Raw genomic sequence first — 14,017 nt, 5'->3', positions numbered from 1 at the left:
TCCACTCCTCTGAATTTGGCCCCTCCTCACCTTAAATGTTAAGAATAAATATCTCAGGATTACAGCAGTGTGGAAGAGACGGTAAGTGATTGGGTAGCAGTTTAAATCAAGGGTGAGAGTCCTAAAGGCCAATAGTTCCAGTGTCACCCAAACATTAATGGGGGGAGGGGAAAGCCTGCTTGCATCTGTCCAGGGGTTGTCTGTTTAGTTGGAATTTCGTTTTTGGGGCCAAGGATTGGAAGAGAGTCCACCTCCAACCTTGGACAGCTGACACGGTGCGAGTTGGAGCCAGGGTCACAGGATGGTCTATGTGGTTCCGAATGAGAATATTTGAGTAATTGCTGCTTATCACGCGCTGGGTGGCCGGCAAATGCAAAGGAGTGATGTTGTCAGTCAAGTCGGTGATGGGCTAACGTTGGGTGGTGTCGATGAATGTGGTACGTTGAGGTCAAGTCAAGTCATTTCGACCATAACTGCTGGTACAGTACACAGTAAAAATGAGACAATGTTTTTTCAGGACCATGTTGCTACATGAAACAGTACAAAAACTAGACTGAACTATGTAAAACAACAACACAAAAAAAACTACACTAGACTACAGCCCTACCCAGAACTCTATAAAGTGCACAAATGGTGTAGGCATTACAATAAATAATAAACAGGACAATTGGGCACACACAAAATGCTGGTGGAACACAGGAGGCCAGGCAGCATCTATAAGGAGAAGCACTGTCGACGTTTCAGGCCAAAACCCTCCGGCAGAATTGACTGAAAGGAAAGATAGTAAGAGATTTGAAAGTAGGAGGGGGAGGGGAAAAAGACAATAGGGCAGAAAGGTATCAGTCCAGGCTTTGGGCATTGAGGAGTCCGATAGCTTGGGGGAAGAAACTGTTACGTAGTCTGGTCATGGGACCCTGAAGGCTTTGGTGCCTTTTCCCAGATGGCAGGAGGGAGAAGAGTTTGGGAGAAGGTGAAACGGCGGTTGGCATCCATCTGTCTCGAAGGACAATGAGTGGTGATGATGATCATCACAAGCCTGGGTGGAAGGCATGGAGATCCTGAGATGACCAGTCATCAAGATTTGCTGTCTGGGTTAACTCCTAAAGCCTTCGTCTCTCCCGTGACTTCCCACATTGCAGTGGGGCTATTTACCCATAGCTGGGTATCTGGTTCACGAGCACCAGGACATGTCCACGTGCCGGTGGGCCTGCATGCTACGTGTGCAGGGGCCAGACCTCCTCCCTGTCCCCTGTAGTTCAGCCGGAGTCCAAAAGGAGTTCAGTTTCCGTGTGTCGCCAGTGAGGAGGCACTACATGAGGCTTGCTGTCGGAGAGGCTGAGTACTGGCAGGGAGAGACTTGCACATTCAGCATTCCTTTTTGCGAGACTGCTAGCCAGCAGTGGAAGTTGAAAGTGAGAGCGACAATCACTACCCACTACACTACCACAGCAACCGTTTTGTCTCCCAGGACAGCACAGTATTGTTATGGTGTTGCAGTACCAGTGACCCTGATTCAACCCCTGCCACCCTCTGTAAGGAGCTTCTACATTTACCCCATGCCTGTGGCTTTCCTCCCAGAGAGGTACAGGTTAGTAGGTGAATTGGTCACATGGGTGGAACTGGGCAGCACAAAAGGCCCTGTTATACCGTTGTATCTCAAAATAAACAAACGTGTAACTTGAATTGTGGGTTTGGATGATGTTGCCTAGACTCAGAGTACTGGCAGGGTGACAGGAATAGGAGCCTCACCCGAGGAGGCCTTGAAGATCCTAGGGAAAGATTGTAAGGAGTGGCTTAGTGTAGAGAAGTTGCAGTACAAACAATCGGAGCAGCTGTTTGAAGTAAGGGGAAATGACAGGGTTTTAAGAGCACTAAGGACATAGTTTCAAGATCTGGGGCAGTAGATGTAAGACAGAGATGAGGAGAAGCTGCTTTTCCCAGAGTGGTGAATCTAGAATTCTCTGCCCAATGAAAGCAGTGGAGGCTACCTCAGTAAATACATTTAAGACAAGGCTAAATAGATTTCTGCACAGTAGGGGAATTGAGGGTTATGGGGAAAAGGCAGGTAGGTGGAGATGTGCCCATGGTCAGATCATGCCATGATCTTATTGACTGGTAGGCCAGATGGCCGACTCCTGCTCCTATTCGTTACGTTCCTGTATTTTTAATGTTCATGGATTTCATGTCCCTTTCCTTCCTTTGTGGATGCTGATTGACCTTGTCGGCAGATGCAAAATCCCTCCAGGTTTCTTCTTCCCCTTTGATTTGGCAGAAACCAGTTCCAGGCGCATTGTGGCCTCCATTTTTCTGCGAGCATACCAGCACTGGGATAAACTTCAGCCCTCAGGCCTCCTTTGTGTCCATAAGAGGATCCTGGTCCCAATTGAATCCACGAGCCCGGATCAGCCGAGCCGGTGGAAAGCCTCGGTCTCGGTTCATCGCACTGCAGGGGTGAATCGCCGCGGTGCAGTCTCGGCGAGGGGATCCGAAGCCAAACCCAACTCTTCGGACGTTTCGAGGCGCCAGCGGGGCCTCGGGCGTTCGGAAGTGGTCATGGTCACTGGGCTCCTGGGGCCGCGTGCACCGGAGGCCACTTTCTCCAGTAGCACCGCCTTGAGTGTTGACTTTGACAGTGACACCCACGTGCCCGCACTAAGAGTGAAACAACATTTGAATGCTGCTTTGGGTGGGGGGAGGGAAGAGAGGTAACGATGTGTTTATAGTCAAGAAGAACATGTGTGGATTGATTGAGGGGTATTTCCCCTAGGCTGTGATCAAACCGAACACCATATCAGATTACTCAGTCACTTATCGAGTCAGGCAGTTTGTTTCCATTCCGAAGCTGGTTCAACTCTGTGTGTCGACATTTTTATCTGACACCCTTGATCGGACAGAGTTAATTGCTGGTTTGACAGATAGCAGAACTGAAACTCCGCGCTGAAATGCCAAGGTTGAGTTTTATTTCTGTTTCAATGCAAGCAAATTTCAGGAGCTGCCCCTCGGCGCCATCTCTGAAAAGTTTCCCTCGACCACCCCCCGTCTCTCTTTTTCTCGGCGTGTGGCTTGAAAGCTGAACGAGCAGGACTGTGGGGGAGGCTGAGCCACGGTATGCCGCGCTGTGCTCCTGTCCCACGAGTTGTCTGGAGCCCCATTCCCACTGTTGTTGCACATCTCGATGCAGGGCCGAACCGCCGACTATATGCCTGTGCTAGAACAGCCCCATTTCAACTTGCGTAGCCTCACTCCACTCCTAATCCCTTCCTGCACCTACCCCACCTTCCAGCTGTGTCCACTTCACCACTGTTCCCATTCACTCTCGCCACTTACATTCCACACTTCCTCTCCTGTCAGAATTCCTCGTCACTTCAGCCTTTTGTCATTTCCACCAGTCACCTACCAGTGCTAATCCCACTCTCCTCCCCTCTGTATCTGCCTATCACCAGCCCTCCCCTGGATGCACCTGTCAACGTTTGTCACACCCCACCACTTTAAACTACCTCCCCTCCATCTTTCAGTTGACACCCTTCACTGCGACCCAAAGTGTCAACTGTCCATCCCCTGTCCCAGATGCTGCCTGCCCCGCTGACTTCCTCCAGTGTTCCTCCTACCTATCTGCAACTGAGAATCAAGGATGGATTGAGTAGATCAGGACGTTATTCCTTGGAAGGTAGGGGGAGACCTGATGGAGGTATACAAAATTATGAGGGGTATAGAGAGGGTAAATGCAAGCAAGCTTTTTCCACTGAGGTTGGGAGGGACCACAACCAGAGGTCATGGGTTAAATGTGAAAGGTGAAAAGTTTAAGGGGAATCTTCTTCACTTAGGCTCGTGAGAGTGTGGTACGAGCTGCCGGTGCTCGACTTCAATGTTTAAAAGAAGATGGGATAGGTACGTGGGTGTGTAGGGGTCCCACTGCAGGTCGATGGGAGTAGGTAGTTTGAAAGGTTTTGGCGCAGACTAGATGGGTCAAAGGGCCTGTTTCTGTGCTGTTCTTTTCTAGGACTCTACATGTTTCCGCTGTCGTTCCCTGTTCTGGCTGCTTGTTGAATCACGCTTCCCAAACATCACCCTTGCATTCCTCACTCTGCCCAAGTCTCGCTTGCCCATCACGCTTGTGTTTCTTGGCTCAAGCTGAGAGTGCCTGGGTCTCAGAATCATTTCACATGACCCTTGTGTGTGTGTGGTGGGGGGGGGGGGTCCGGGGGTGTGTGTTCTGTTAACTTGGGAGGCTCAGGCCTCAGGATTGGGCCTTGTGGTAGCTGGTGAAGATGGAGTCGATGGGTTGGCGGGGGTAGGAGGTGGGTAGGAGAGAGATTGTTATCCAAGTAAAGGACTGATCCTGTTTCAAAACAATGGTGCTAAAACCAAGTGTTCTTGGGTTTGCGTTATGATGGTTCACTCCTGAGATAACGTGGACAAGTTCCACGCCCGGGGATACTCACAGTAGCCCCATCTCTGTGTGAGTGATGGGAAGAATATGTCGGTGTGCAGGACTGAACCAGAACGGGAAGTGGTGGGAATAATGTCCAGACTTTCTACATGGTGCTGCAGAGAGTGGTGTTTATGTATAAGAATCCCTAGGCCCTTATACTTAGATATGGGAGCAGAATTAGGCCATTTGGCCCATTGAGTCTGCTCTGCCATTTCATCATGGCTGATCCATTTCCCTCTCAGGCCCAGTCTCCTGCCTTCTCCCCGTATCCCTTCGTGGCCAGGCTAATCAAGAACCTATCAACCTCTGTCCTAAATATACCAAATGGCTTGGCCTCCACAGCCACCTGTGGCAATGAATTTCACAGATTCACCACCCTCTGGCTAGAGAAATTCCTCCTCATCTCTGTTCTAACAGGACACCCCTCTGTTCTGAATGTGTCCTCAGGTCCTAGACTTTCTCACTATAGGCAATATTGCCTCCACAACAACGCTATCAAGGTCTTTCTCCCTTCACTTCAGCCCTACGAAACCTCGAGGAGCTTTTGAGGTTTGGCTGCCCTGGGCTGAACATGTGAAATTCTACGTCTGTTTATCAGCTTCCTCCATCCTCCTTCAAACCACGTTGTTAGTCTTTCATCCTCGGCTATATCTCCCTTTGAGTCTCGGTTTTCATTGTTTGATATTGTTTGATGTTGTTTATCGAGTACTCTTGTCACTAGAGCATACAGTATGACATAGGAACAGCCCCTCCAGTTGCACTGCCAATCAACAATTATGTAGTCGACTTCCTGCTTTGATCACTTACTCACTGTCCATTACACAAGCTGGTGTTTCGGGCAGCGGTGAAGGTCCTTCATCTCTGGCGGTGTTCGGGGCTTCCATCATCATGTCAGTAGCTTCCTCTCAGTTTTCACGACTCAGTCACGCGAGTCCTGGGTGGAGACTCAGGAATACCGTCACACTCAGATGTGGAAGGATTCTTCATTGCTGTTTCCAAGATAGCTTTGTTTTACCAGTCAGGGTTGTCAGCCCTGACTGGAACCCCTCAAACCTGGAGGACTGGTGGACCATAGTCTGCCCTCCAGACCCTTTGACCTGTTTGGCATGAGTGACCCTACCAGGAGCCAAAGTGTAAAGTCTTGACTCCGGCCAGGATAGCTCTGCAGATCATTGTCCAAACCACGACAAGGTTGTGGTCCTCTCGGAGGCTTCCGGCCTGGCCTTGCCCCCCCATACATTGATTTGGTTAATCTTGGTTTAACACGTGAATTCTGAATGCAGTCAATCAGTCACAGTTCTCCAGAGTAAACAAGAGCAAAGATTCAAACCCTCTTTGACTGAAGAAAATTCTCATTTCATTCTGAAGTAGCCTCTCAGTTATTTTGAGACCTGGTCCTATACTCCTCAGCCAGAGGATAGATAGAGAAATGCTCTATCAATCCCAAAGGAAATTACATCGTCACAGTAGCATTACAAGTGCACAGATATACAAATATCAGAAGAGAAGTTAAAAAAAAAGAATAAAAAATAAGCTACTTCAAACATTCCATCCATGTCTAGCCTGGCAACACTTTAACTCTCGAGAACAGAGGCCTAGTTTTTTGAGTTTCTCCTCGTACGTCGGACCTGCTGTTCCAGGAGCTAGTCTGGCCAGCGGTCTTGTGCTTACAAGTATATTCTCCTTTTGAAAAGGGAATCGGAACTGATGCCACCTCATCCAGACCGATGTAACTGTGGTAAGATGTGTCCGCACTGGCACCCATCTCCTCCAATGGACCAGCGTTCCATTCACCGTCTTGAGTTGCTGGCTACACTGGGAAGTTTACTTTTCCAGCACCCAGCCCACAAGGGCACAGAGGCTTCTCCTCTGTGGATCCGTGCTGGCTCTACAAACTCATTGAACGTTTCTTGTGCTTTGATACTTCATCTTTTGTTATCAAAAACAAAATGCTTTCTGCAATCTTTCACCACCACGACCAGCATCTTCCCCTCCAATAGCGTCAGGGCAACAGGTCAGCAGATCTTTCACCCCCCGCCCCCAATCTTTATGGACAGCATTCAAATTATTTATTTATTCATTCAATTATTCAGTCGCTTATTCCTTTATATTTTTTTAAAGAAATACAACCTGGAGTAGGCCCTCCCGGCCCTTCGAGCTGTGCAGCCCAGCAATGCCCTGATCTAACCCTGGTCTAATCACGGGACAGTTTGCAATGATTTAACCCTGGCCAAATCACAGGACAATTTACAACGATTTAACCCTGGCCTAGACACGGGACAATTTACAATGACCAGTTAACCTGCCAACGGGTATGTCTTTGGCCTGCAGGAGGAACCGCACACGGTCACGGGGAGAACGTACAAACTCCTCACAGGCAGCTGGGGTCGGGATGGTGTTGAACCTGGGTCACCTGTACTGTAATGTGTTGTGCTAACCACTTGTGCCTCCTCGAAGCACAGCCAATGATCTACACCTACAGAGGTTACTGTTGCATATTGGAAGATGCTGCAGTCAATATGTGAATAACGAGATCCTATGGGCAGGTGTCTTAAGTCTAATACCAGAGGGCATGCATTGCAGGTGAGAAGGGGTAGGTTCACGGGGTATTTAAGGGGGTAGGTTCAAGAGGGTGGTGGACGCCTGGAATGCACTGCCTAGTATATTCGAGGCTTTTTGAGAGACGTTTGGATAGGCACATGAATTTGAGGAAGATGGATATGGACGTGGTAGAAGTAGGAAGGATTAGTGTTTGGGTGTTTTTCACTTGCTTTTTAGCCGGACAAGCACAATGCTGTGGGCTGAATGGCCTGTTCCTGTGCTGTTCTGTGATATTGAGCTAGGGCCATACACACTAGCGGGAAGACCCCACGACTGGCAATCTGGGATCCATCCAGAGTCCAGTTTTCATCCAGATGCCCTCTGCCCCCAGGTGTCCCGCGCTCCTAGGCCGGACCGTGGAATTTGGTCTCCGGTGTCCAGCGGCCTCCAGCCAAGGCTTCTGCCCCTGTGAGGAGGTCGCTGCCAGTAGCACTGCTGGTAAATGTGAGATGGCAGGCGGGATGACTCACTCCCTGAAGCGTTTTTTTTCTCTGTGTGTGTGTGTGTGTGTGTGTTGTTAATGTGACCTCGCCCACCCTGTGGCTTTCTGCTCTGCTTTGTTCTCTGCTGTTTAAAGGCGCTGAGGCTGTGCCAGGCGCGGGTGCAGGCGGGCTGTACCCACCAGCTGGGCGCTGCTCTCTGCCCAGGCCTTCCCGTCTCACATGGTCCCCTCAAATATCAGGGAACACGTGCAACCTGAAATTGCTGCTCTGCAGAGACGTCCAGAAAACAAGAAGCTCCAAAGAATGGATAGTAACATCAGAACCCCCAAAGCCTCCCTCCATACATAGAAACATAACTCCTCTCCTCCCCCCCCACCACACCAGCAGAAGCATGCCCCCACCAAACCAGCAATAACAAAATCCCACAGAGAGACTTTCATATGGAGTCCTTCTAAAACTACGGTGCATCCCGGTGCTTTGGTATCTCAGACAGGCGGCCAAGGCAGAGAGAGAGAGAGAGAGAGATCGCTCCGGCAACAAAAGTGGAAATCAGCAGCTCGCTGGTCCAAAGTCAAAATCTTCCAGCATCGCTTCTCCAATCCCCCCCCCTCCACCCCCCCCGAATCAGGACGGACAGGCTCCGTCGAGAGAGAGAGGTATCGCTGAAGTACAGGGGCCTTCTTCCAACAGCTGCACACACCGCCTGCTGTCTCTGTTTCAGTCTCCCACGAGGCAACAGTCGGCGAAATTGGCCCGGGAATGGATTGTCCGTCAGTCTGTTCCCCCCCCCCCCCCCAAAGACGCACATCTTCCAGGTCGCTCCCCGGGGATATCGAAGCACCAGGCCGCATGGCCGGTGTGAAAACCCACCACTTGCCGAAAACCATGGTTTGAACTGTAGATCACGGGCTCCAACAGAACCCCAGCCACCTTGAAAAGAGAAGAAAGGAAGAAGAAAGTGTTTCGCCGACAATCTGGAAGAAGACGCTTGGGACTACAAAAACCTCTGGCACCATTTTTCCTCCAATTCTAGTTCTGAGGCTTTGGAGAGGGTGCAGAAGAAGTTAGTTAAGATTATGAGAAGCATAGATAGAATAGAGAGATGGTATTTTTTCTTAGAGTTGAAATGTCTAATATGTGGGGGCATGCATTTATGGTGAGGGGGGTAATTTCAAAGGAAATGTGAGGGGCAGGTTTTTTTTTTAAACAGTGGTGAGTGCTTGGAATGCGTTGTCTGTGGCACTTGTAGAGGCAGAAACATTAGAGGCTTTTAAGAGACATTTGAATAGTCACTTTGAGCCGATTTGGAGAGGTTGTGAAAGGCTTTGGGCCTGGCGGCAAGGTCTAGGCCCAAAGCATATTGCTATGGCAGGGGCCCCGGTCCTCGTGCGGGGTGGGGGGAGGAGACCCGGTGTTTGGGCGATTTAAACGCTGTCCCAGATAGTCAGTGGGTGCAGGAGTAGGCCATTCAGCCCTTCTAGCCAGCACCACCATTCACTGTGATCATAGCTGATCATCCACAATCAGTACCCCGTACCTGCCTTCTCCCCATATCCCTTGACTTTGCTATCTTGAAGAGCTCTATCTAACTCTTTCTTGAAAGCATCCAGAGAATTGGCCTCCACTGCCTTTTGAGGCAGAGCATTCCATAGATCCACAACTCTCTGGGTGAAAAAGTTTTTCCTTAACTCCGTTCTAAATGGACTACCCCTTATTCTTAAACTGTGGCCTCTGGTTCTGGATTTCCCCAACATCGGGAACATTTTTCGTGCCTCTAGAGTGTCCAATCCCTTAATAATCTTGTATGTTTCAATCAGATCCTCTTTCATCCTGGAAAGGCAGGCTGTCGGGACCGGTGGCAAGGGTCAGGCCGGTTCCGCTTGCTCTTCCATGACGTTCACTCTTCTTTTCACAGCGCTGAGACTGCTCCGGCTGCCATGTACTTCGTGCCTGCGAGCTTTGCGGCGATTTGATGAACTGAGACTGAGGCTTTGGGCCTACTCCGGCTGCCCTGGGATTTGGGCCTATGGGCACAGCTTGGTTAGGAATGCTGCCACTTGTTTGCATGATTTCCGTTTCTTCCCTTTTTTTTCCGCGCATTGAGTGTAAGTCTATATTTTTTTAAATTGGGTTCTTTCAGCTTGTTTTGTGGCTGTCTGTAAGCAGACTAAACTCAAGGTTCTGTAATTTCTACGTACTTTGATAATAAATGCACTTTGAATCCTTTGACAGGAGTGTGAGGAAAATCGAAGGATTTGGACATTGGAGTAGGGAGAAGGGATTAGTTAAATTGGACATTTGATTACTAATTTAATTGGTTCGGTACAGCATTCTGGGCCGAAGAGCCTATTCCTGTGCTGTACTGTTCTATCTTCTACGTTCCGCACTTGGGATGAGGGAGGAACCTGGATTATCTGTGGGGGGGGGGGGGGAACACGTGCGGATTCCAGGGAGAATGCGTGAACTTCACGCTGTTGGTGACCTGCTGCATTACTCTACTACTCTGATAGGCTGAGTTCCAGCGACACAGCAAAGGCCACCGGCGGCAGCAGAAGCAAAGAAGCTGACCTATGGTTTTTACGGTTCCACTGTGTCAACGATCTTTGGATGAACCCCATCTCTGAACTTCCTAGGAAAGCAGCCTTCTCCTGCCTTCTCCCTGACTATTAAAGAATCTATCAACCTCTGTCTTAAATATACCCAATCTCTTGGCCTCCACAGCTGCCTGTGGCAGTGAATTCCGGAGGTTCACCAGTCTCTGGCTAAAGAAATCCCTCCTCATCTCCGTTCCTAAAGGTCATCCCTCTATTTGAGGCTGTGACCTCTGGTCTTGGACTCTTTTCTCCTCCACCCACCCCCCCCACCACAGGAAATATTCCTTTATCACAGGTACAGCGAAGAATAGTAAAACCCACAGTCTACATTCTACAGTACAACCAGGGTGTGCTGGGGGCCGCCCACGAGGGTAGCCACGTCCTGGCGCCAATGTCGTGTGCCCACATTGCTCGGCAGGACAACGCTTGCAGCAAAAGTGAGAGGAAAGCAAGCCCCTTTTCTATCCCTCCCACTCACCCACACCCGATCCCTGATTTGGGATAGTCTTTGTGGCCTTGTTGAGGGGCAAGTTTGCCCTGGATCCCTGCAAGTAGTTGTGTAAGTTGACAGAGTGATGATGAAGGCAGGAAGTTTGTTGGCTTTCTTTAGTTGGGAGACTGAGCTGAAAAACTGTGAGGTAAAGCTGCAGCTCTAGAAGACTGGTTGGAGTATTGCGTTCGCTTCTGGAGGCGCTGACGGACTCATGACTGCATACGGCAGTGAAGCGGGTAGTGCCGCTGCCTCGTATCTCAGGTGCCCCAGGCTCAATCCTGACCTCTGCTTCTGTCCGTGTGGAGTTTGTACGTTCTCGCTGTCACTCCCCAGGTGCTCTGGTAGTGCTGTAGCCTCTTATAAGGGGTGATTGGTAAGTTCGTGGCCTAAGGTAGAAGGAGTTAGTTTTAGAAAACCTAGCACATTTATTTTTCCTATGTTTACACACTTAGTCCAGCAGCCGTGGAGCATACGGATCCCTTCTTTGTAGAAGTCGGCATCTTGGACCTCCAGAAGTGGTCCACAGCAGGGGTGATTGATAAGTTTGTGGCCTAAGGTAGAAGGAGATGAGTTATTAACTTCAAACTTTCTGCGTTATCAGAGTTGAACTGCACATGCATGTAACGAGAGCTGTATAACTCGTCTCCTTCTACCTTAGGCCACAAACTTATCAATCACCCCTGCTGTGGACCACTTCTACAAAGAAGGGATCCGTATGCTCCACGACCACTAGACTAAGTGTGCACATGTAGGAGGGGACAATGTTGAAAAATAAATATGCTAGGTTTTCTAAAATTGACTCCTTCTACCTTAGGCGACGAACTTATCAATCACCCCTCATAAATCAAATCAGATCAAGTTTAATTATCATTCAACCATTCATAGATAGAGCTGAATGAAACAACGTTCCACTGGGGCCAAGATGCTAAACATTCAAAATAGCGAGCAATAAAAAAACATATATATAGTCAAAGACCCTGAGTGACGCATCTCACAGATTGGTGGCACAGTCTTCTGGCAGTGCACAGATGCACGCGATCCAGCCTGTCACTCCACTGATTGAGCACGAGAAGGCAGCACCAACGAGAGAGGCCAGCACCCACCCCCCCAAAATGAGCATGGACACCATGCAGCACCACCTCCACCGTCTCCTCACGTGGACTGCAGAAGAGGCAATCCTGACCTCTGGCACTGTCCTTGTGGGGTTTCCGCTGTTACGAAATCCCGTAACTGGATCACTTACCAGCAAAGGTAGAGAGGTCCGTTGAAGTCTGATGGTACTATTTTTAAAAGTCTTTATTTATGAAAGGGGCACAAACATAAGATTAATACAAACCTTCAGATAATATACGTAGTCACTACTTAATCTAAAAGCGCGGGTCTAATAATAACCATCAATAAGAAACAGCTCGATCGTTTGTCTAGGGGATAATATAGTGTCCGATGGAAATATAAAAGTCACTCAAATTCCTGCAAGCTTCTGAATCTTTCGGGGGGGTGGGGGGGCGCTGGGTTTTCATTTGTTGGAGAGAGAGAGAGATTGGTGAGAAAAGAAAACTTGCCCGGGTCTTTATGAAGCAAATCCGTTGAATCAGGGGAGCGGGCTTCTCCGTTGTTAGCTAAAAGCGGTTTTCCGTGATTCCAGCCACAGACTCCAGGCACGGAATCTAATGCACGTGGCTTCCTTCAAAATGGCTTCCCGCTACTACGGGATTGCTAGCGTGTCTTCTGGTGTGTCTAAAGGGGTTGTTCCCCCCCCCAGACCCTCCTTTATACTTCCTCACGGGGTCTCAGATGTCAATCAGGTTGGGATGATGCAATCTCTCTCTCAACCAGCCCACTTCGCCCGAGGGCTTGCACGTGGTCTCCATGAGACAATGGTCAATGTCGCAATATTTTGCATCGCGGTGGAACGAGGTATTCGGCATGTCTCTCTCTCCCATTTCCTGGGTCGACTGACACCCCCCCCCCCCTCAACTAGTGCTCTTGCGATTCTCACAAAGGAGAGGGCTGTGGACATAACACCGCGTTCTCACCGTCGCTCCCCAGCTGCTCGGATTTCTCTGGTAGGATGGTTGCCCTGCGTGCGTTGCCCCGAGTGTGGGTAAGTAGCCAAGGGAACATGTTGGCCCTCTACTGTAGAGAAGGGGTAAAACCAGTACAATTCCATCACTAGGAGCCAGTAGGGACTAGATCATATATGTCAAACTCAAGGCCCGCGGGCCAAATCTGGCCCGCAGTGGAATTACCTTTGGCCCGCAAGATAATATCTAATTACTATTAAAGCTGGCCCCAGTAGTCGAAGCGCCTATGGCGTATGATATGGCTAATTCTGAGTTTATTCAGGTACCAGGTTTTCAGAGTTTTTAGTGTTTATTCGGTTTCCCTGGTTTATTTCCTGAATATCATTAATGAATAATTTTTTTTTTCTATTAGAGCTGGCCCGCCGGTATATTGCATGCACCACTAATACTACAAATCCCACAATGCACTGCCAGTGCATTGCTCGCACTTGCCTTACTCTCTCATCAGCATCCTTATGGCGCTAGTCACGTGTGGTCAACTTTCAGCTATCCCTCACCCCAAAAATGGCTGAACGAAAGGTGGACTTTGAAAACAGGGGTTTTCAAGGCAGGTGGGAGGCAGAGTATATGCTTGCAGATATAAAGGGCAAACCTGTTTGTCTTGTGTGCGGAGACGGTGTGGCTGTAATTAAAGAATATAACGTAAGACGACACTATGAAACGAAACACCACGACAAATGCAAGCATCTGGACAAGAAACAGGAGCCTGCGATGTGCGGTCAAAAGAGTGGATTGGTGGGCAGGATCTGGGAGGAAAACGGCGCAGGTGAGCTGACAGCTTATCACTGCATCATACACCAGGAATCGTTATGTGGCAAAGCCTTGAAAATGGAACATATAATGAGCACCATAACACGAGCAGTTAACTTCATAAGAGCCAAAGGTTTAAATCACCACGAGTTCAAGTCGTTTCTGGAGGAGTTGGGTTCAGAATATAATGATTTGCCCTATCACACAGAAGTGCGATGGTTAAGCCAAGGAAAAGTGCTGAAAAGATGTTTCGAGTTGCGTGAGGAGATCTGTCAGTTCATGGAAAGCAAAGGGAAAGACACAACAGAGCTCCGGGATAAAAAGTTGCTTTGTGAAATGGCATTTCTGTGTGACATCACGAGTCATCTCAATGTGCTCAACCTGCAGCTTCAGGGGCAGGGTCGTGTGATCACAGACATGTACGCTGCAGTGAGGGCTTTTAAAACCAAGCTGCGCCAGTGGGAGACGCAGATGCAGCAAGAAAACTTGAGCCATTTTCCGTGTTGCCAAACTATGAAAAAGCAGGTTTCTACCGCAGTATTCCCACGTGCAAAGTTTGCTGAAAAACTTAGCATACTTGGTGCCGACTTCACACGGCGATTTGCCGACTTTGAAGCCCA

The 14,017-nt window shown here is 49.2% G+C and overlaps 1 protein-coding gene across 1 annotated transcript in view; it reads left to right on the top strand.

Moving 5' to 3' along the window:
- Positions 1 to 14,017, top strand: part of LOC132381740 (uncharacterized) — a 168,146-nt gene that overhangs the window by 837 nt on the left and 153,292 nt on the right. Inside the window, exons 2-4 of the mRNA XM_059951312.1 lie at positions 2,273 to 2,705; positions 7,365 to 7,471; positions 9,392 to 9,516. Coding sequence (XP_059807295.1) covers positions 2,273 to 2,705; positions 7,365 to 7,471; positions 9,392 to 9,516 — 665 coding nt within the window. The remainder of the gene's footprint in view (positions 1 to 2,272; positions 2,706 to 7,364; positions 7,472 to 9,391; positions 9,517 to 14,017) is intronic.

This window comes from Hypanus sabinus, chromosome 26 (genome assembly GCF_030144855.1).
Source record: "Hypanus sabinus isolate sHypSab1 chromosome 26, sHypSab1.hap1, whole genome shotgun sequence".
Taxonomy (NCBI): Eukaryota; Metazoa; Chordata; class Chondrichthyes; order Myliobatiformes; family Dasyatidae; genus Hypanus; species Hypanus sabinus.
Note: the sequence above shows the minus strand (reverse complement) of the source record. Positions and strands in the feature narration are given on the sequence as shown.